At 37.5% G+C, this 23,485-nt stretch overlaps 2 protein-coding genes and 1 non-coding gene across 14 annotated transcripts in view; 2 read left to right on the forward strand and 1 right to left on the reverse strand.

The window, feature by feature from the left end:
• The window catches only part of CCDC125 (coiled-coil domain containing 125), a 32,215-nt gene extending 22,733 nt beyond the window's left edge, over positions 1–9,482 (forward strand). For 3 of the 4 annotated variants that reach the window (XM_055331066.1, XM_055331065.1, XM_055331064.1), the window contains 3 exons: positions 1,121–1,295; positions 4,974–5,104; positions 6,141–9,482. In XM_055331066.1, coding sequence (XP_055187041.1) covers positions 1,121–1,295; positions 4,974–5,104; positions 6,141–6,446 — 612 coding nt within the window. In that variant the 3' untranslated portion in view covers positions 6,447–9,482. The remainder of the gene's footprint in view (positions 1–1,120; positions 1,296–4,973; positions 5,105–6,140) is intronic. The other variant, XM_055331067.1, reaches the window with a different exon arrangement.
• The window catches only part of CDK7 (cyclin dependent kinase 7), a 72,385-nt gene that overhangs the window by 31,119 nt on the left and 17,781 nt on the right, over positions 1–23,485 (reverse strand). For 6 of the 9 annotated variants that reach the window (XM_055331073.1, XM_055331071.1, XM_055331069.1 and 3 more), the window contains 3 exons: positions 14,824–14,910; positions 12,760–12,909; positions 10,292–10,439 (listed from right to left, as the gene is read on the reverse strand). In XM_055331073.1, the coding sequence (XP_055187048.1) occupies positions 10,292–10,439; positions 12,760–12,909; positions 14,824–14,910 (385 nt within the window). Of the gene's footprint in view, positions 1–5,178; positions 5,339–9,577; positions 9,886–10,291; positions 10,440–12,759; positions 12,910–14,823; positions 14,911–23,485 lie in introns of those variants that run through there. The other 3 variants (XM_055331072.1, XM_055331077.1, XM_055331076.1) reach the window with 2 other exon arrangements.
• LOC129514354 (U6 spliceosomal RNA) lies at positions 15,516–15,622 on the forward strand. The gene has a single exon (XR_008665415.1). It is a non-coding gene; the product is annotated as a U6 spliceosomal RNA (small nuclear RNA).

Below are 23,485 nucleotides of genomic sequence, written 5' to 3' on the forward strand. Positions count from 1 at the left end.
TTTCTCTAGTAATAAAGGAAAATCTCTGCAATAATTAGCTTCATTTTAGGAGGCATTAGCTTTGAATGTTATACTTAGTTTTATGTCCTAGAATTAACTTATAAACTAGATTTTATTCACACGGTTGCAAAATACAAATAGCACTTGGTACAATAAGGTGGCAACGTGAAGTTGTTTGCCTAAGTTTGTAGTTCATATTTCCTAAATTTATATTTTTCTCTATAAATGGCTGTAAAAATTACTTTATTAGAAGAAAAATCACACTCATGCTTAAAGCCACTAGGATCCACAACACTGATAAATAGGGAGATGAACATAAAGTTTATTAGAAAAGCAGCAAGGTACAGTGGAAGGAACCTTAGTACCGCAGACCTAGGTTTTGAGTCTTAGCTCTAGAATTTTCCAGCTGTGTAGCTATGGACACATGTTAAACAGAAACTAATAACTACTTATTAGGTTGTTGTGAAAATAGAGGAAGCAGACATTTAATGTTTAGCAGTGCCATGCAGATGCCTTTAAACAAACAACCTTTGGCATTTAAACAAACAACCTTTGCCATTATCTTTAGTTATAATAATAAATACAGCATATGGACCATAATTTTAATAATATTTTTCCCTTTATTTAATTAAGTATGGGATTTAGTCTTTAGATATAGGAAAAATAACAGTTAAACATTAGCAATTCATTAGGAAAAGCATTGACTACATGGATCACAGTCCGGGTCAGTTATGGCAGGTATCTAAAGGTGATCTTGTAATTATTTTCAGTGATGTTGTCTGGAATGGCCCAGGGCGGAACTGACATGCCAGCCCTCTTGGGGCAGGACACGCACAGGGCCTGGCTAGGTAATGTGGTGAAGTCCAAGAAATGGATAACAAGGACTGGTCAGGCACCACACGGGAAAGTTCTGGTAATCTAGTTCAGAGTGGGTGGCTACTGTAGACGGAGGGGAATCAGCGAGTACTAATTAGTTTAAGCAGATGAAAGAGGTCAGACAGCACCAGACCCACGTCGGGTGGGGAGATTACATTTGCTAGTCTGACTCCGCATTCAGGCAAGAATTGTTAATTGTTAACGTTTTGCTTCTGAAACCTCTCAAACTTTCTTTCTAAACTAGTTGGGACTTTTACAGAAGAGTAAAGACGAAGCTTACATAATGGCAGATGCATTCAGAATTGCATTTGAGCAACAATTAATGAGGAAAAATGACCAGGCACTAAGATTGACACAAATGGATAAAATGTGTAAAAAACCAACAAAATGGATAAATTGGAAGCACCTTAAAGAGGATGGTAAATATGAATTATTAAATATGAATTATAATGGCAATAATCGGGTGTAATTGTTTTCGATATAATCAAAGTTGATTAAGCACAGTTAATGCAATGGAGAATATAATTGAATATTGCAAGATAGTTGTGATTTATTACAGAATTTGGCAACTATGGGAAGAATGGGGTCACTAAATGTAACACATGCAGATGAGGTATTAGGATCACCAAAACCTTAAATTAGCAGTAGAATCTCTTTTTAACTACTCATTTGTCTCATTTAAACCAGACTGTATTTCGTGGGAAAAGTTTCTAAAGTGCCAGGTGACTAAAGGGAAACCGCCTAGGAGGCAATATGAAAATAGACCCAACATTAAATATATCTAACTAAACTTTGTTGAAATGTGTGATTCTGAAGAGATACTGAGGGGTTGAGGAAAAAATCTTAAGTTGGAAATACTAATAAAATGCTCATAAAATAAAAATGAAACAGAAGTTAAGGTTTAGGTTCACAAACCTATCAAAAGCTCATTGTCATCTTTGAGTATTGTAAACAAAATCTATAAAAATGGCATAAAAGAATAAAATCACAGTTGAAGTAAATCACTTAATATAATCAAAGCAGCTGTTATTTTTTAGAAATGTTTTTCTAAATGGTCAATACCAGTTTTTATATTATTCACTGCAGCTCCTATTGCTTCAACTTAAAACTCTCAATTTCAGACTTATTAGTCAAGAAAATTACAGTGAAGCTTGTAAGTTTAAATTTTAAAAGATTTTATTTATTCATGAGGAACACAGAGAGAAAGGCAGACACACAGGCAGAGGGAGAAGCAGGCTCCATGCTGGGAGCCCGACATGGGACTTGATCCCGGGGCTCCAGAATCACATCCTGGGCTGAAGGCAGTACTAAACCGCTGAGCCACCCGGGCTGCCCTAAATGTTTTAGTATTAAAATTCTGAGATGACTATTTCTAAATATTTTTTAATATGTCAAAATCAATTGTCTTAATTCCAGTATCTCTCATTTTTAGATGAATTTGGGGAATAAGAATCTTAAAATATTAAAATTAAACTTTTCATAATAGATGCCTCTTTTCCAAGTAGTACGTATTTCTTACAGTATACTGGTTAAGCATTTGAAATTTTAGTTTAACTAAACTTTACCTTCTCTTTGTTGAAATGGTAAAAAGTGCTAAGCTTACAGGGATAATAAATTAGAAGCAGTAAACAAGAACTGTGAAAGTAGAAGATCGTTAGGAGCTATGGACAGACTTTTCATGAGATAGAAGTCAGAGCAACACAGGAAAACCTATTTCTGAACATTCTTTCTTAAAGAGACAGTCCACATTGTCCTGAAATTAGTTTCTGTATGAGTTTTTCTGACATGAGACTTACAAAAGAAATCACTGCGCTGGCTAACATAATGTCTCAGCCCCCAACAGTCATTTATGGTAAATACAAAATCAGTTCTTTATATGGCTGATACTTATAATAATTAACACCTTGGTCAAAGCTGAATGCATGGCCTCAATGTCCAGCTCAAGGTGGGCGAGTTGGCCAGAGAAATAGGCACACACAGTCCATATACTAAAGCTTTTTGGAATCGATGGAAGAGTATCTAGTCCTGTTAAGGACAACAAATGTGTAGGTCATCTTCGTTTTTTTTTTTTGTTTTTTTTTTTAAAGATTTATTGATTTGAGAGCAAGAGCTCCCTCTGAGCAGGGATCCCAGTGTGGGGCTCGATCCCAGGACTCCAGGATCGTGACCTGAACTGAAGGCAGATACTTAACCAACTTAGCTGCCCAGGCGCCCATGGGCACCTCTTCTAAACTAGGAGGAGCTGGATTGCTAAATTTTCAAAGGTATCGTTTTGAGGCTAGCCTTGGTGTTCTGTGATAGAAGGTGAAGTCAAATCCCTTTGGAAATCTGATTTAACTGCTTGTTTTGACAGAAGTTAAGGAAAAGCATTATGGGAGAATGAAAAGGAAGGAAAAGGCATGCTTAATCTTAGGGAGTCTGCTGCATTGTCACCTCACCTGCACAGAAGGACCCCCACCCCCACCCCTCACCTCACCTGCACAGAAGGACCCCCACCCCCACCCCCTATGCACGGAAGTTGGCCACAAGGGGTAGTGGTTGGTAGAAAATAGCTGGGTTTTCCCTAAGAGGTGGATTCATGTAGATTCATAGACATTTCAGTACCTGAGTATGTATTCATTTCATATTCCAGAACTCCTGCCTTTCTTAGCTGATAGGAACCTTAAGAACTTTTCCATAAAAAATACGCTTTGATATGTAAAGCTCTCGATCTGTTTTCCATTTCGGCCCTGAAGAAACTGGAAGCAGAAGTCCTAGTAACTGATTCCTCTGGGAAAGGCCTTTCCAAGTCCATACAAGCGTCAACGGCTCTTTGGTCAGTTTCCTAGTGATGAGAGACTGATTTTATTCATGTGGTTCAATGATCTGAAGAGGAACAGGAGGACTGTCACAGGTCATTTTCTTCTATGTGGTTATTAATATGTGAAAGTGGCATCAACTTTTCTGATACACAGCCTAGAGGAGTTCTGAGAGAGGTTATAAGCATATTTCTTTTTCTAGACTGCACAGAGACACAGATTCATCCACTCATCAAAGCTGATGAGCACAGCTTGTCTGGCTTTTCTCCTTTTGCCAGTTGCTGGAGGAGGTCACAAGTGAGCGCCAGTCCCTGTGGTTTATCAGAATTAGGGGGAAAGGGAGAGGTCTCTTATCTGTTCTCAGTTTTCCATAAGACCATTTGTGGAGCATTCCAAAGGCATTCTTGATGTTTGTTTAAATCTGCAGTTTTTCTATGAAGAACATCGTCAGTGTATACATTTCAGGATATGGATTTTTAAACGTGTCGGTACCTGGGCTAGTTTTCACAACTGTGCTATGTTTTTGTAACAAAATACAAAAACACAACTGTGCTATGTTTTTGTAACAAAATACAAAATTTACCATCTTAACCATTTTTAAATAACATTACATCCACATTGGTTTTTCATCTCTAGAACATTTCTTTTCATCTTCCCAGACTGTTTAATGGGTACATTCCCTTCTCCCAGCAACTCCTCCCCATCCCCACCCCCAACCCGCCGTGCTCTTGTTATTTAATGACACCGCAATCCTGAAGCATAGGTGCTATTATTCTCATTCTAGAGGTGAGGAAACAAAGCTCAGAGACCTTATCCAACATCATTTTAGTATGCGGTTAAATGAGGATTCAAGTCCAGGTCTCTCTGCTCTAAAGCAGAATTTGCATAGTTCTGAGGCCATGTTTTATTGGCTGTGCACTGTGCTCTCAAATAACAAATGACATTCAACATTGGGAGACTTCCCATACGTAACTGGATTGCTGCCTCCTCTGAAGACTGAAATGATAACGTGGGCTGCGTGCTGTTCTGGGGAGCAGCTGCTCCATGAGACAGAGCGGCCGGCAGGGCACTACCCTGGGTCCTCACGCTGTGCACCCACCCTCTCAGCCTCCGTTTGCCATCCTGGCTCTAACGTCTGCGTTCCTCTCCCATTACACTGTAAGGCTGGACTCACGAAGAGAACCACCTTCTGGCTGATTTACGAATGAATTATCCCTGCTTCATACTTACCTCTCTTCCTGGGAGTACACTAATAAGTATCTTTTCATGTCTCAGTTGGATTTGCATGTTCAATTTTAGGATTATCATCACAAGGAAGTAAGAAGACCTTAGGGCAGAAACTGTTGGGGATGCTCCCTTCAGAAAACAGTTCTAAGAAGGTGGATGACCAGAATAACCCTGAGGAAGTCTTTAAGATGCTAATAGAGTTGGTTAGTATCTTTGCTTTCCTTTTGTTAGAGGTTGTGGTTAAGCTGGTCTTTTTGCTTCCTATTAATTCAACTTTTTAAAAATTTAATTCTTTAGCACTCTATACTTGCCTTTTATGCCCTTTTCCCAGCTGAGGTACCATCCTCCAGTTCTGATCTTCATCTCCTTAAATTCCCTGCATGCTCTTCCCACTTCTCCCATCCATGTTCTTCCTGCACAAGTTTAAAGCTTCACCTCTGAAAAGAGGGGGCTCCCTGTAATTAACTGCAGGCACCTCTGTCATCTGCACTTATACATACAATCCGCGACGAGACCTTCTATTTACTTAGGAACTTTTAAAGTGTACAAGGCAACTTACACATTATATCCTTTAATCATCACTACAACCCTGAAAATCAGTCCTGTTATCCCCATTTCGTGAATGACTAAAAAGACTCATGCTATATGAACATACTTATCTATAGAAGTGCTCAAGTTGTTTATTCTCATATAAATATACAAAAACAATTTCACATATAAATAACTTCATTCTCTTACAGACATAAGTACATGTTAATATTATATACACATATACACACGCACCATGTACATATATTTTCCCCCTCTTTGGATGACCTACAAAAGTTTGAGCATAAGGAAAGCTTTCTGTTCCTTTTAAAAAAATCCTTAGAATGTGTAGCATGTTATTTGGGATCAGTAGACACCTAATTAATGTATTTTCATTGATGGACTTGACAGGTTGAAGATAGAACATTTTGAGAAAAATTCTTCTGACTATAGCTCTACAATCTGTGATTTTGATTTATTAACTGGTATATTTTATTTTTTTTAAAGACTGTTTGTTTTAGAGACCCTGTGTGTGCAAGTTGGAGGAGGGGCAGAGGGAGAGAAAATCTCTAGCAGACACCTCAGTGAGAGCTTAACATGGGGCTCAGGGCTCAATCTTATGACCCAAGCTGAAACCAAGAGTCAGACACTTACAGGACTGAGCCCCCCAGACACCCCTAACTGGCATAATTTTATTTTCTGTATGTGCAGTTGAATGATAAAGAAGAAGCTCTGGCTCATCAAAGAAAAGTTAGTTACATGCTTGCTCGGGCACTGGAAGAGAAAAACACCACCTCAAATGTGAATAAGGAAAAAAATCCCATGAAAGACAATTTTGCATTAAAGTCCTGGGGGAAATCTTCAGAATTCACTGTACTGCATGATCCTGTATATTCAAGCGTTCAAATTTTAAATTCCATGGGCTGCATTTGTTCAATCCAGCACCCTCACAGAGTTCAAAACTGCACAAGAACTCTCAAGAGATCCTGTTCTTTGCCATCAAATATCATATTTTGAAGATAAACCAGTTGAAATCAGAACCAAGAGCTATTTCTATCGAAAGACTTTAAAAAAAGGACTGTACAAATGTTGCAGTATCTTCAGAAATTTTGTATTTTCTGGGTATTTTTAAGTTTTAGAAGGCAGCTTAATACTTAGATACTCATTTTTTACAAGAAACTTAGTAACGTGTTGACGTATTTTATAAATTACATTATTATACTTTAGGAAATTTTCAGTGTTTGCCAACATCTTAAAAACAACAAAAATGATTTTTAAGAAAAAGTTATTTAACTTTAGATTAACTTAAAGGGATCTCTGTCATAAGCAACAATATAAATTAATGCTCTGCGAAATAACAATGCCTAGGAGTGACTTAATTTTTGAAATATGTATGTGTATCTTGTTTTATTGTATTTTTCAGGATTGTTCATTTGTCACAGGAAGTTTAAAACTAATAATTTCCTTAATTTCAATAAAGTTATTATGGTGGGACTTTGGCAGAACTATATTGCAAGCCCCATTAGTTACCTCTATAACTTCTTTTTTTGTTGGTGCAGTGGCACTTTGTAGCTAGAACTACACAGAATTCTAGCACTCGCACCATTATGAATTAACTTCTTGTTGTAATGCTAAATTTTAAGCCATTTAATTTTTTCTTGTTTTCTATAAATGTTACATAGTAAAGATCTTTAATACCTTCTGGGGGGATCCCTGGATCCCTGGGTGGCGCAGCGGTTTAGCGCCTGCCTTTGACCCAGGGCGCGATCCTGGAGACCCGGGATCGAACCCCACGTCAGGCTCCCTGCATGGAGCCTGCTTCTCCCTCTGCCTGTGTCTCTGCCTCTCTCTCTCTGTGACTATCATGAATAAATAAATAAAATATTTGGGAAAAAAAAAAACCTTCTGGGAATGCTGCTACATTAATAACATCACTGTCATGTCAAAGGAAATGGATTACATTATCAGAAACTTTTATCTAGTTAGGATCTCTAGTAAAAAGATGCACGGCTTGGCTGTGTTGAATATTACTTAAGTAGATGAGGTAACAACAGGGCAAAATGAGGGAATAGAAAATATAAACTGTTTATAGTTGTGTTAAAGCAACACCACTGGCATTAATAAATACTAATAAAAAATGAAAACCTGGCAAGTAAATTTTGAAAAAAGAAGTAATGATGAGGAACTACTGTTACTAGATGTTAAGAATGCACTGTCTTGACAGTAATATACAGCTACATTATTTAGAACAATGTGGTAACCAGCGGGTCAATGGAATAGGATAAAGACCACACACAGATTTAATACATATGACAACTTAATGTGAAATAATAGGTAAGAAAAGGGAAAGATTTGGCAATGTTCCACAATAGGAAGTGTAATAAAAAAGAAATCAAATAGGGCTGCCCAGGTGGCTCAGCGGTTTAGCGCCTCCCTGCAGCCCAGGGCGTGATCCTGGAGACCCAGGATCCTGTCCCATTATCAGGCTCCCTGCATGGAGCCTGCTTCTCCCTCTGCCTGTGTCTGTGCCTCTCTCTCTCTCTCTGTCTCTCATGAATAAATAAATAAAATCTTTAAGGAAAAAAAAGGTTCTTTTTTAATGTGTGTGTATAATATGTACATGTATAATGCAAATTCATATAAACTGATAAAATTTGGAACACTCCAAAAGAATCTAAGTCAACATGTTCACAAGTTAGGTTATAAATGGTTTAGCAAATGTGAGGAACTATTCAATCATACAGAAATTTCAAAAATGTAAATTAGAATGAGATACCAAATTAGCAAAGATCACAAAATATGTGAATGACAGAGATGATGGGGTGAAACGGATCCTTTCACAGACTGGTGATGGCTGTGTGTATCTTGGGGGATATATACTCAGAAGTGAAATTGCCAGATCATATGAAGATGCTCTTTAAAAATTTAAGGAAAGGCTGCAGTTTTCCAAAGCAATGACACTTTTACATTCCAACCAATTGTGCACAACGATCCCAATTTCTCCGCATCCTAACCAACACTTGGTATTTTCTGCAATTTTTTTTTTTTTTTGATAGTAGTGATCCTAACAGGTATGAAGTGGTATCTCATTGTGGTTTTGACTTGCATTTCCCTAATGACTGGTGAAATGGTTACTCTAAAGTCCTTTGCCCATTTTTTTACTATAATTTTTTTTATTGTTGAGCTATCTTTTATCAGATCTATGATTTGCAAATAATTTCTCCTGTTGTTTTCACCCTGTGCTTATCACACTCCTTTGATACATACAAGTTTTAAATCTTGGTGTCTATTTTGTCTTTTTAATGAAAGCAAGTTCGTTAAGTTTCTCTCTTGGTAGCAGACAAGGAAACCAAACAGATTCTAAGCACAGCTGTTGGCTTGTAGATGGGAGACGCCATGTGACCAGGCCTGTGGGCTGTCTTAAGAAACTGGGAAAGGCCCCAGGCTGACAGCTAAGAAGGACAGGAAGCATGTGCATTAAAATTACATGAAATGAATGAGTTTGGAAGAATATCCTTCCCTAGAAACTCAGATAAGAGCTCAGTTCAGCTGACACCTTGATTTTGAGCTATGCAAAAAATAGAATTGGGCCAAGTCAGACATCTGACTTACACATCTGTGAGGTAGTAAATTTATGTTATTTCAAGCTGCTACATTTATAACTTTTATGCAGCAAAAGAAAAGTAACAGTCCATAAATAAAGCATGAATATGTAGTGTTATATAAATTTAAAAAAAAAAATATATATATATACACTAAATGGCTGTTAGATACACTTACATGTATTAACATGGAAGGAATTTAAAAAGTTTTGAGTAAAAAAGTGTGAGATATACAGTCTATGACTCATAAAATCTTAAGACCCCAAACAATACTGTGTATTACTACAAGTATTTTTACAAAATAGCAGTACAGTATCATGGAAGGACACACTCATTTCCTGAGAGTCACTCTCCCTTCGGGAAGGTGAAAAGGAAAAGAATGGCATGACATGTTAAAGGGACCTCAATTTCATTTTTAATTTTTTCTTTTTTTCCTATTTAGTAGTATATATTAAATTTGTTAACTCTAGGTAGTAGGTAGATGCTACATTACTACTGCTGGTTCTATTTTTAATCTGTGATGCTAAAAGGGCCAGATCACCAAAGTAACTGATGATTATTTTTATTAAGGTTTCCTCAACCATTTTCAATTCTACATTTCAGAGAATTAAACTTTTAATTTTACTTTTGCACTCTCATCAGAAAAATCAGAATTGTTTGTTTTAAAATACATTTAATAAAAATAATCCAGTTTTACATATTTTACATGTGTGGAATATTTACAAATTCCTTCTATAACATTTACTTAACGTTTACTATTTTTCCATTATTGGCCTTTTTGACTATTTCCTTCAGTAGTAAAATACTGTCCAGTGATCTCTGTAACTAAAAAATTAGCTTCTTGGGTAATCCTCCTAGGTGAAAAAAAAATGAGGTGGTTCACATTTAATCTTATGGCAATTCTAACCAATCAATGCATTCCAACTACATTCATTTCACTTGCTTTGATTTACTAATAAAATTTATTAAACATTAAGCATATGGTATACCAGTAAAAATTTATAAAGAAAATAAGGTATACATGGTAAGTTCTCACAACTCTGAGGTGTACCCAAAAGTGCCCACGTCCTTTCAAAAAGCTTGATTTAATTATTTTCGATGGAAACTAATATTGCTAAAATAACACATTCTCTACCACACTGAGAAAAGTAAATAGCTCACAACCTACATTTCTTAGCTGACCCTTGGTCATTAGCTATACATTACCTACTTGGGAGTTTTCTGAATTTATTTCATTTTTTATGAAAATGAAAGTTTTACCTTGTTCCAAGGCCTGTGTTCGCTTCCGTTTTGTTGCTACAGCTGGATTTGACTGCTCCTTTAAAGTTTCCAGGGGACAGTTTGGTCTTGGCAGCTGACATCCAGGTGTTGGACCTGGCCGATTACTGAAATATTTAGTTTTCAATGCCTTGAAAAAGGAAAGATACCAAGGAAAGTAGGGTTTTACGTATGTGAACTGTGTTTAAGAAAATCTAACCTCCAGAATTGTTGGGAACATTAAAAACATTATGTGAATACCCCACTTCCAAAATGAAATTTCAAGAATTTCGATGAGCCAATTATACAAATAAATACATAACAGCTTAAGATCGGCTAATAATTTCATTACCTTAAGAAAAACACACTACTTTCTAACTTTTCTACATTAAAACAGCCTATACTATATGAAATATCCTTAGTAAGATACTGTATAATTCAGCACTCTACACTTTGGGGCTCTATGGTTCAACACGTAAAGAGAACAACATGTTTAAAAAAAAACTTTGTTTAAACATGTTTAAAAAAAAAGTTTGTCACATCTGTATGTATTCGAATGCCAAACCATGTAAATAAAAATTCTTTAAAATAGTTTTATAAAAAATGCAAAAGGTTGAAAACGATGTTTTAAAATTTAACAATCCACTGCAAATTAATAAAAATTTTACTTGGAAGGAACTGCACAAAGTTATTTCTATATATTACCTGCTCAGTGTTCAATGAGATATTTCCTTTACTTTGGTCCAAAATTCCAATAAAAATTGTTTCAAATGACAAACTTGTCAAGTTCTACTTTATCTGCATCATAGTATAGTCCAGTAACTACAATATTCCTTTTGGATACTCCTTTTAGGAACTTAAACCCATATAAACTTTTCAAGCATTTCCTCCCACATTATTTAAGAGATTCATGACTTCAAGAGTTCTACTTCTAAAATACTGCTTCTGAATCATAATAGTTCTATAACTAAATTAAGCTTATTCTGAGCTATCAGAGATCTAAGAATGGAAGATTATCTCATTCCAACTTTACGACAGATATCCATGAGCCAGAACCCATTTTTTAAAATGCATTCTATCAAAATACAACTCAAGTCACAACTAGTATTTTTCTATAAATTTTGAGTTTTTACTATTAATGAAAACAACTTTCTAGGTAATCTGAAATAGTCTCAAATTTCTTATGATAGAAGTAAGAAGTACATGTGTATGGGTGGAAAGAGAACAATGAGGTACTTGTTTGAAATGAGAAAAGTCATTCTAATGGTAAAGTATCAATGCAATTGCTGTATTAATGCAGCATCATGTACTGACAAAAAGAGATGGTCTATAAAAGCAAATGCATTAGACAATCATTTGGTAGTCTATAATAAACTTAAGTGAAAAAAACTCCACTTTGTATCCTTGGTATATTTACTGTACATTAACATGGTTTCTTAGATATGAAGGCTTGTGAAATTTCATTTTAATCAGGGTCTTACTTTATGAAGCCAAATCATTGTATTGTGTTGCGTTTCTGCTTTGCCCTGCCTTAATTTTAAGTGTTTGTGACATTATTCTTTTTTTGTTTTGTGCTTGTTTTTAAAACAAAGAAAATGGGTATCCCCCCACAATCTATAGGTCTTTTATTTTTGCGTTTGGTAACATTTCTTCTTTTTGAAGAGCAGATATTCTTGATCTTCCTAATTTTTTTTTGAGTTTGATTTTTATTTCCCTTAAACAAGGGTCAGTATCAATGTTTGTTCTATTTAGACTATCTTTCAATCTCTTGTAAGCATATAGTTGTATTGAGCTATACGACGGAAAAAAAAAAAAAAAAAGAACTATACGATGTTTAGGGTCCCTGGCTCAGTTAGTTAGAAGAGCATGTGGCTTCTGATCTCAGGGTTTTAAGTTCAAGCCCCATACTGGGTGTAGAGATTACTTAAAAATAATTTTTAAGATTATTTTAAAAAAGAAAAGCAAAAAAAAAAACTATATTATTTTCTTCTCCATTATCATTTTTTGACTATGTAAACGATCAGCAAGCATATTGGGATTGCGTTTCACGGGGAAAAAAAACAACAAAACACTTTGGGCATTAGGATTAGCACAAACCTAATTGAAATACCATTATCTCAACAAGTACAGAATACTTCTTATTTTTTATTCTCTAGGTAAACTACCTGAAAAGCCAATTAATTATGAAATAAATATGTATTTATATTACGTATTTTAACAAAAGTAAATTCTCCCATTATCATGTGTGCATGATATAATTTAATACCAGTCTGGAAAAAAAAAATAACAGTCTGAATAGTGTTTGTAAGCTTAAGGACAAGATAAAATTTGTTATTCCTTAAAACAAAAACACATCTTTACAGTATTTAAAGAATATTAGAAAATCTTATTAAATTCCATTTTTATTTTATCAATGCCAGAATTAAGATTATCCTCTTATTTCCTAATATAAGAAATACATGCTAAAATACCTGTGTGGCCGTAATTCGAGTACATGGGTTAAATAAGAATAAGCCTTGTATGAGATCTAGCAAGTCGTCTCCTGCTGCAATGAAGATGTGTTGTAACGGGATTCCAGGAAAACTTTTAAATGTCACGAAATCTGGAAGACTACACATGTCCTGTAAAAATGTTTATAATTCAAGCTTAAAGATTGAAAGGCATATAGTTCTCAAATGAAGAACTAAAACTGTCAAATGGAGGCTATGATGAACCATATAGAAAATTTCAAGAAATCTATTTAAAAACTCCTAAGACTACTAAGTAGAACACAGTTACATGGTATAGGATAAACATACAAAAAAACAACTTGTTCTATATACTATAACAAAAGTGAATACTTTTTTTTTTTTTAAGATTTTATTTATTTATTCATGGGAGACACAGAGAGAGAGAGAGACAGAGACACAGGCAAAGGGAGAAGCAGGCTCCATGCAGGGAGCCTGATGTGGGACTCAATCCTGGGTCTCCAGGATCAGGCCCTGGGCTGAAGGCGGTGCTAAACCGCTGAGCCACCTGGGCTGCCCAACAAAAGTGAATACTGAAATTAAAAATGCCATTCAGAATAATTCAAAAGAAAAAAAAGGGGGGTGGGCACCTGGGCAGCCCAGTTGGTTAAGCAACCAACTTCTGTTTTTGGTTCGGGTCATGATCTCAGGGTTGGGAGACCGAGCCTTGCATCAAGTTCCACACAGTGTGGAGCCTGCTTAGAATTCTCTCTCTCCCTCTGCCCCTGCCCCTCTCCTGCACACATGTGCTCTCTTTCTCTCTCTCTCCCACTCTTTAAGAAAGAAAGAAAAAAAAGAGTAACTGAACAATGAAATGTGTGAAAATCTAACAAAAAATGCAGGACACATATACTAAAAGCTACACAACTGGGGCACTTGGCTGGCGCAGGCAGTGAGGTGTGCAACTCCTGATCTCAGGGTTTTAAGTTTGTGCCCCGTGCTGGGTGTAGAGATTACTTAAAAACAAAATCTTAAAAAACAAAACAAAACAAACAAAAAAACTCCACAACTATACAACTATGTAAAGTAAATCAAAGTTCTACATAAATGATGAGACCGGTTTCTTCAAGGATTTGAAGATTCAACTCTGTAATATAATTCCTACCAAAATTCTGACAAAATTATTACACACATTATTCTAAATGTATATTAAATATAAATCTAAAAATTTACAATTTTTATTTACGAATAAAGTGGGATTATTTTACTGAACTACAATACATAAAATTTAGCAACTTAAATTGGTGTAAGTTTTAACCAAGATTTAAGATTTCTTTTTTTGTATACAATGTAATGGGTTAAATATATTTATAGTACTGAGACATCTTAATTGTTAGTGAAAATTCTAGAAATATACTCTAAATCCACCAAGATGTTGATAATCAAACACCAAATACCCATCAAATGAAGTATCATGAGGCTGTTTAAAAAAATCAGTAATAGGGATCCCTGGGTGGCGCAGCGGTTTGGCGCCTGCCTTTGGCCCAGGGCGCGATCCTGGAGACCCGGGATCGAATCCCACATCGGGCTCCCAGTACATGGAGCCTGCTTCTCCCTCTGCCTGTGTCTCTGCCTCTCTCTCTCTCTCTCTCTCTCTCTCTCTGTGACTATCATAAATAAATTAAAAAAAAAAATTAAAAAAAAATTTTTTTTAAAAATCAGTAATAAATACTAAGTAAAAAGAGCATGTTGGGTGCAAAAAAATTATATGGTATGGTCCCATTTTTATTAAAGAAAAGACAAAAGATGCAACTCTCTGTGTATGTGGTTTGTGTATGTATCCTCATTGCAAGACTTTTCAGCAAACTGACAGTGATTAACCCTGGAATGGGAATTACTGGGATAGAGAAAGGGCAACATTACAAAGGAGGCTGGACAGTATACCAGTTTTAACTTTCTACTTGATATAAATTTTTCAGAATATATATTACTAGTAAATTAAGACAAAGAATACATTTAAGTAATACCTACATGACAGAAACATACATAATCCTAACTAACTTTCAAAGAACATGTATGAAGGCTTACAGGCCACTGTTCCTCAGTTGGTGTGCCCAAAGTTTCAAATATTCTTGTTAGTTGATCAAGGTCTGAATCTCCCGGCAAAAAAGGAACCTGAAACAGAGTAAGATGCAGTTATTTCAATGTAGTATGTAATAGTTATACAAGTAATATTATAAATTTAACAAAAAAACTAAACTAACAAAAATCAAAATGTACTCTGAAGCATACTAGATGTGGCATTAGCTCCTACCACTACTAATCAAATAAAGAGCACCATGCTTCCCATTTTATTCACTCCTCAAATCGTTAGTAAACACCAGGCAGGGATGCCTGGGTGGCTCAGTGGTTGAGCCTCTGCCTTTGGCTCAGGGCATGACCCCGGGATCCAGGATCAAGTCCCGCGTCAGGCTCCCTACAGGGAGCCTGCTTCTCCCTCAGCCTGTGTCTCTGCCTCTCTCTCTGTGTCTCTTATGAATAAGTAAGGAAAATCTTTAAAAAACAAAACAAAACAACAAAAAAAACCACCAGGTAATAGGCACTGTGCTAATTAATTAAACCCTAAGCATTTAAAGAAGGGAACAAGAAAGAAGGCACTTGGATGGTTCAGTCACTTGAGTGTCTTGATCTCAGCTCAGGTCTTGAGCTCAGGGTGGAGAGTTTAAGCATCACATTGGGCTCCACACTGGGTGTGGAGCATATTTACAAAAACAAAAAATGTGCTCACTTCGGCAGCACATATATTAAAATTGGAACAATACAAAAGAGATTAGCATGGCCCCTGGGCAAGGATGACACACAAATTCACGAAGCGTTCCATGTTTTTTATGCCATGTGGAACCGGAGGGTGGTGACGGGGAGAGTCAGGCACCTAGGGGAGGGAACCCCTCAGCGGGCGGACCCAAGGAAATGGTCCCATTTCATACAAGCTCAGGCCTGCTGGGGCTCAGGGAGGCGGGTGACAGATGAAAATCATGTCCAGCACCTCTGTGCCTCCGGAGAACAGCTAAAATAGGTTCAGCCTTCCACCTCATCATTTCTGTAATCTGTTCTTTGATGTCTTATTTTTCACAAAGAAATTAAATGACTTTCATGAGGGAGGAGGAGGAGGAGGAGGAGGAGGAGGAAGAAGAGGAAGAGGAAAAGGAAGAGGAAGAAGAAGAAGAAGAAACAAGACCATCCTGGCTCTCCCCAAGGGTGAATGTGAGAATGCTGGTAATACCATGAAAGGGACATTTACGAGACGTTTTCACTGAGAGCACAGGGTCCTAGCACACACAGAACAGCACCTAACGCACTCCAGACAGGTCAAGGAAGGCTTCCTAGGGGAACAGCAGTGAAAGTTGAAAGATGAAGAAGAGTTAGCCAGAGGCAATGTGTAAGGTGGAGGAAGACTATTCTAGTTGAAGTACAGGAGCAAAGGCTAGAAGGCAGTACACTATATTAGAGATCTTATTTAAGTAATATCTTGGCGTTCTATTTCTTTGAAGAGGTAGGATGTCAAATTTTAAAAGGTTAAGTGACTGCAAGCTAAAAATTAAAGGCTAATAATTAAAATCCTTGCTATAGGGGATCCCTGGGTGGCGCAGCGGTTTAGTGCCTGCCTTTGGCCCAGGGCGCCATCCTGGAGACTTGGGATCGAATCCCACATCGGGCTCCCGGTGCATGGAGCCTGCTTCTCCCTCTGCCTGTGTCTCTGCCTCTCTCTCTCTGTGTGACTATCATAAATAAATTTTAAAAATTTCAAAAAAATAAATAAAAAAAAAATCCTTGCTACACACAGACATCATTTTCCACTTCATTCTCAAACATCTGTGTAAATAATAGGAGGATAAAAAAGAGTTTACACTGTGAATAAGAGGCCTTTCACACTATTAGAGGCCTTGAAAAAAAGTTTATAAACTCAATAAGAAGATGAGATTAAGTACGAGGTCTCCAAAATTTCTATTACTGTGGACCCCTCCCACCCACCCCCAACAACCCCTACCAAAAAAGCATTTAGCCCTACCAGGTATCAGTTTTTTCCAATCTCACCCTTCTTGGCTTTTATGAGAAAACACATTTGGGGCTTTAAATGTTTTTCTTTTGCCAGCTGAAGCTCTGTCAACAGAAGTAGCTGGAGAAACACTACAGAAGACTTTTGCTACCTGGGTCCAGCTGGCTCGACCAGCTGGCTCCTGGAGCACTCTCGGCTCCTCTAGCAACAGGTTCCCACACCTGTGGGCAGTTCTTTCAGCGCCCAATGCACCAAGCAGCTTCCCTCTACAGATGGCTGTACAGAAGAGTGCCTCTAGAAACCCCCGGCCCTGTATGAGCTTTCCTCTGCATGCAAGAGGACAGATTTTCAACAGTCTGCCAACACAGCTCTACAGAAACTTTTCTGTCATCCAGCAAGCCACGCTGTGCTCTCTTCAAAGAATAGCTCTCAGTCCGAGTCCTCTGCCGTAGGTGCTGTCTCAGTCTTAGGTTGGCTGCTCCTTCTGTCTATTCCTGTATTAAAATTCTCTCTTTTTTTTTTTTAAGACTGAGAGAGCGACAGATAAACAGTATGCAGGGGAGGGGCAGAGGAGGTCTTAAGCATATGCTGCACCAAGCACAGAGCCCAATGGGGGGCTCGATCTCACAACCCAAAGATCATGACCTATGCAGAAACCAAGAGCCATACATGCACCACCCAGGAACTGCTCTCTTTACTTTTTATTAGTCAATCCTTCATTATTGTAATTACTTATATTTCTTTTTATTAAACTTCTCTCTTGGGCAGCCCGGGTGGCTCAGCGGTTTAGCGCCACCGTCAGCCCAGGGCCTGATCCTGGAGACCTGGGATCGAGTCCCACATTGGGCTCCCTGCATGGAGCCTGCTTCTCCCTCTGCCTGTGTCTCTGCCTTTCTCTCTCTGTGTGTCTCTCCTGAATAAATAAAATCTTTTAAAAAGTAAATAAAAATTTAAAAACAAAATAAACTTCCTCTCTTCAATGTATGGTTTCTATTTTCTGACTGGATCCAGACTTAATACAATCCCTATATATAATACTGGACCATTTATGTATATGAAATGTACATCCAAAAAAAGAAAGCTGAAGTTACACTAAGTAACACTGCATGAATATTTTTAGGCATCCTAACATTTCATTCTCATACTGCAAAAGATTATCTCCTACTTTGCAGACTACTAATATAAATTAATTATACTGTAAGATCTGAAGAATGGGACACTCATCATTATAACCTTACTTTCCTGGGCAAGGTAGCAATTTAATCAGATTTTAAGGATGGGTGTTTGGGGAACGCCTGGGTGGATCACTGGTTGAGCATCTGCCTTCGGCTCATGTCATAACCCCAGGGTCCTGGGATCGAGTCCCACATTGGGCTTCCTGTAGGGAGCCTGCTTCTCCCTCTGCCTCTCTCTTTCATGAATAAATAAAATCTTAAAAAAAATGGGTGTTTTGGTATGATGTACAAAAAAATTTTTTTCCAAATATTTAAGTAATCTCTACACCCACCATGGTGCTCGAACACATGACCCTGAGATCAAGAGTCACACACTCTGGGATGCCTGGGCGCTGCAGTCATTTAGGTGTCCCACTCGTGGTTTCAGCTCAGGTTGTGATCTCAGGTTCATGATACCAAGCCCTGTATCAAGCTCTGCACTCAGTAGAGTCTATTTGAGATTCTCTTTCTCTCTTCCCCTGCCCCTCCTATTCACTCTAAAAGAGATAAATCTTGGGATCCCTGGGTGGCGCAGCGGTTTGGCGCCTGCCTTTGGCCCAGGGCGCGATCCTGGAGACCCGGGATCGAATCCCACGTCGGGCTCCCGGTGCATGGAGCCTGCTTCTCCCTCTGCCTGTGTCTCTGCCCCCCTCTCTCTCTCTCTCTGTATGACTATTGTAAATAAAAAAAAAAAAAAAAAAAAAAATTTAAAAAAAAAAAATAAATAAATAAAAGAGATAAATCTTAAAAAAATAAATAAAAGTCACATACTCCTCAGACCACGCCAGCCAGGCACCCCATTATAATGAGCTGCTTAATGTGTGAACTTGGATTTCTACAAATAAGTTTACAAAAATAAACCAACTATAAAACACATTTCTGATAAAAAGTGGGAAATCTGAACATAGACTAGATGTTGATTTATACTTCCTTTTCTTCAGAGGATAATGGTATTATAATTATAAAAAATTCTTAACAAAAACAAAAAAAATTCTTATCTTTTTGAGAAATAGTAATATGAATAAGATGGCATGTCTGGAATTTGTGGCAGAAAACAAATGTGGTGTGAAAGAATTATAAAATAAAGCTGGTCATGTGTTAAAAACTGCTGCAGCTGGTTGGTAGGCACACTGAGGATCATTTTTCTCTTAAGACTCCCCTGCTAAAGCTCTCGTCCCTCCTGCTTCAATCTTGACTAGTTTGCTCTCTAGCCTGCTGCACAGCTGCTGCAGGTGTGGAATTCTATTCATCCCCTTTTTGTGTTGAATCTCATTTTCTCTACATCCCACATCTTTCCCTTGATTTACTCTCATGTAATAGTAGAGCACAGCTTCCAAGAAATTCCTAAGAAAGGAAGGTGTAAAATTTTTAGTGTAATAAATTCTATTTACTCTCAGAGCTAACTGAAAATACAAATGGGCATGCAATTCTAGGTTGGAAATTATTTCCTTCAAAATGCATTCTACTGCCTTCCAGATTTCAGTACTGCTTTTGGGAAGCCTGATGCCATTCTCTTCTCTAAACCTTCATTATGATTTCTATGTAACTTCTCTTTTTTCTCTCTGTGGAAATGAAATATTTTTCTTAAACTCTGGTACTCTGAAATTTCTCAAGATGTATTGGGATGGGTCTTTTTGCACTTTGAGTCAATTTACATCCATCAATGCTGGGCTATTTTCCTGTGAATTTCCTGTCCTACATTTTCTTCTGTTTTTTGTTATATTCTATGATCAATCCTGGATCAATCAGCTAGTTTTAGTTTTTGGTCCTATTTGATAAAAGAATACTTTCCCCTGTTTTCATTTTCTTTTAGTTATCCTATGTGAAAATTCTTCAGTATCTTTTATTCTTTCATCCTTTAGTAATAGAGCATCCTGTTCTTGTTTTACAGGTGCAGTATACTCTCTTATTTCTCTGAAGATGTGGCAGGGGTGGAAAGTTAATTTTCTTCTCCTATTTTTCCCAAGTTTCTTTTTAAGTTAGTCTTTGACGTGGGATCTTTATCAAATATCTAATGATCATTGCTGATTACCTGGTAATTCCAACAGGATGGAAGCACTCATTAAATATCTGGAAATCCTTGATAACTATGTGGTAATCACTAACTATTCATACTCAAGGGTAAGGTACTAAAAACGTCGATTACAACTCACAGGCCTTCTCTAGAAAGGCTGGGTGAGGAGTTTAATGCCAATTATTTGTGGGTCTATTCTCGGGGTCATTCAGTTCTTCCAGTAATGTATCCTCTACTCTTTGGTCTGCGTTAAAGAGTTACTACAGAGTATTACGAGGCTAAAGGGTTCTGGGAGCTGGGCAGGGAACTAAATTGAAAGTTTCACAGTTCAGCATACACACTTTCATATAATCTGCATGTTTTTACTCACATTCTCCACTGTGTCTAAGACAGTGATGCATGGAGATTTGTGTTTCAATTTCTTTTTTTTTTTTTTTTTGTGTTTCAATTTCTTTAGAGAATAAACCTATCTCTAGAAGAGAGATAAGTCAGGTGGCAATAAAGGTGGAAAAAGGGAAGGGACCTGGCTGCGTAGGGGGATCCTGGTATTAATTGCCCATAAAAAATTTTTTTTGACCAAGTTTTTAGACCTATACTTCATTATCATCATCAATGATCAGTGATCCTGAGCACCTTCAGGATTCTGTGTGCCAAGCCACAACTGCCTCTAGTTGGCATCTTTTTCTGTAAAATTTTAGCCTTTTTAATTTCTGGTTTTACATCTGCTGGCATAGTATTTTGGGTATCTCCTAGTTTCAAAGATGGCATATATATATATATTTTTAAGATTTTATCCATTTACTCATGCGACACACACACACACACACACCCACATCCACACACACAGAGAGACAGAGACACGGCAGAGGGAGAAGCAGCTCCCTGCAAGGAGCCCAATGTGGGACTAGATGCGGGATCCCAGAATCATGCCCTGAGCTGAAGCAGGCGCTCAAAGCTGAGCCATCTCTAAATTATCTTTTTAGAGATAATTTATGGGGGATGGTGCTTGCCCTGCCATCTTGAAATCTTTAAGATACAATTATCACTTTATTTTGAAAATGTCTTCCCTCTATTAAGCACCAAAGCAATATTTTTAAATTAGTTTTAAGTTCACTAAGTATTTATTTACTTATTTATTTATTTATGAGAGAAAGAGAAGGGCACAGACACAGGCAGAGGGAGAAGCAGGCTCCATGCAGGGAGCCCGACATGGGACTCGATCCTGAGTCTCCAGGATCACACCCTGGGCTGAAGGCAGTGCTAAACCGCTGGGCCACCAAGGCTGCCCACACCAAAGCAATATTAATGAAGAAATCCACTGCATGTCTCAGCAAGTACTAGATATAGTATGCAACCCAAGACAAACTTTTTTTTTTTAGTAATGAATAACTACTTTTAATTTTCATTTAGTAATGTGAATGGTTAAATTTAATAATCTGTATAACATATTTAAGTTCAAATGGGGGCTCTTCCATAATCTCATTTTTTTAAGGATTTTATCTATTTATTCATGAGAGATAGAGAGAGAGGCTGAGACACAGGCAGAGGGAGAAGCAAGCTCCCTGTAGGAAGCCCAAGGCAGGATTCGATCCCAGAACTCTGGGATCACACCCTGAACCAAAGGCAAATGCCCAACCACTGAGCCACCCAGACGTCCCCCATAATCTCATTCGTAACAACTACTGGTCCTATTTTCATTTGCTAAATATGGAATTTGGACTAGTGAGTCATCCATATTTAGTTAACATAAGTGAATCATGTTCAAGTAACATATCCACATATTATTGCAAACAGAAGCATTACCAAAGAAAGAGCCTGTGCTTATTTTTTTCCTGTTCTTCAACAACTTCCTAGAGGATACCAAAATTTTACCAACACACAACTGTGACTAAGTATGTGAATGAAATCTTTTTAGTTTTAGGAAAAAGAATCCAATTAATCCTAAAAGGAAGAGAGACACTGAATTTAAGGGTACCATGAGTAAGGAAACCAAGAGGAACTTCTCTCTGGTTCTTTTCAATTTGACTCCATTCATAAAATCTTTTTGTGTTCAGATTCATCTCTTTAAAAAATTTTGATATTGTAGAAATTTATTTTTTCTTTTTCATGTCTTTATAGGGAGCCAGGAATCATAAAGCAAATATTAGAAAATCAGTAATTTTTTAATGCGATAGGCAATATCAACAATATAGTTTGTTTGTTTATTTATTTATTTATTTATTTTAAGATTTTATTTATTCATAGAGATGCAGAGAGAGAGAGAGAGAGAGAGAGAGAGGCAGAGACACAGGCAGAGGGAGAAGCAGGCTCCATGCAGAGAGCCTGACGTGGGACTCGATCCAGGGTCTCCCAGATCACGCCCTGGGCTGCAGGCGGCGCTAAACCGCTGTTCCACCGGGGCTGCCCTATTTATTTTTTAACAATATAGTTTTTAAATAACTGGAACACTTTAGCCTCTAGCACCTTGTGTATCAAGGAGCCTATGCCAAACCAAATAATGGAAGCTGCAGTCTGAGCTGATACAGCCAAAATCAAGTACTGGAATGACAGCGTGCTGAAGATCAACCATATGTCAAGCCATTAGTTCTGCATCCTGATCATTTAAATGAAATAAAAGGTAGGCAGGCACATGTTGGTTGATCAAACTTTTATATCACCATATTATCTCTAAAGAAGGCTCTACTACGGGTCTGAAAGATGCCCAGGTGACCTTACTCTAAGGCATAAATTGTCCTCCCTAAACTATAGACTTCTTGTTTATAAACGAAAATGGTATCTTTAAAATTGTGTAGACCAGGGCAGCACCGGTGGCTCAGTGGTTTAGTGCCGCCTACAGCTCAAGGCGTGATCCTGGAGACCCGGGATCGAGTCCCACATCGGGCTCCCTACATGGAGTCTGCTTCTCCCTCTGCCTGTGTCTCTGCCTCTCTCTCTCTCTCCTCTCTGTGTATTCTCATGAATAAATAAATAAAATCTTAAAAAAAAATTGTGTAGACCAGATATAAGGCAGTTGCTCAGTAGATAATACCCAAGTTTATTATTTTTTTAAAAGATTTTCTTTAATATAAATTCTTTATTCATAGAGACACAGAGAGAGAGAGAGAGACAGAGAGAAAGAGAGAGAGAGAGAGGCACAGGCAGAGGGAGAAGCAGGCTCCACACAAGGAGCCCAACGTGGGACTGGATCCCGGGAACTCAGGTTCACACCCTGGGCCAAAGGCAGGCGCTAAACCACTGAGCCACCCAGGGATCCCCAATACCCAAGTTTAGATTTTCTGTTAGTCATTGCCTCCAAGTATGTTTAAGAAAAAGGATGTAAAAAGATCATAAATTGAAATGTATATTTGTGCTATTTAAGGACACAGTACCAGATTTATGCAATCCACCAGTATAAGTATTTGTGTATTCCTTTTCATTTAACAATCCAGAGGATGTTAAGAATGTAGATCAATTTGCTTCCAAAAT

The sequence above is a fragment of the Nyctereutes procyonoides genome, unplaced genomic scaffold (genome assembly GCF_905146905.1).
Source record: "Nyctereutes procyonoides isolate TBG_1078 unplaced genomic scaffold, NYPRO_anot_genome, whole genome shotgun sequence".
Taxonomy (NCBI): Eukaryota; Metazoa; Chordata; class Mammalia; order Carnivora; family Canidae; genus Nyctereutes; species Nyctereutes procyonoides.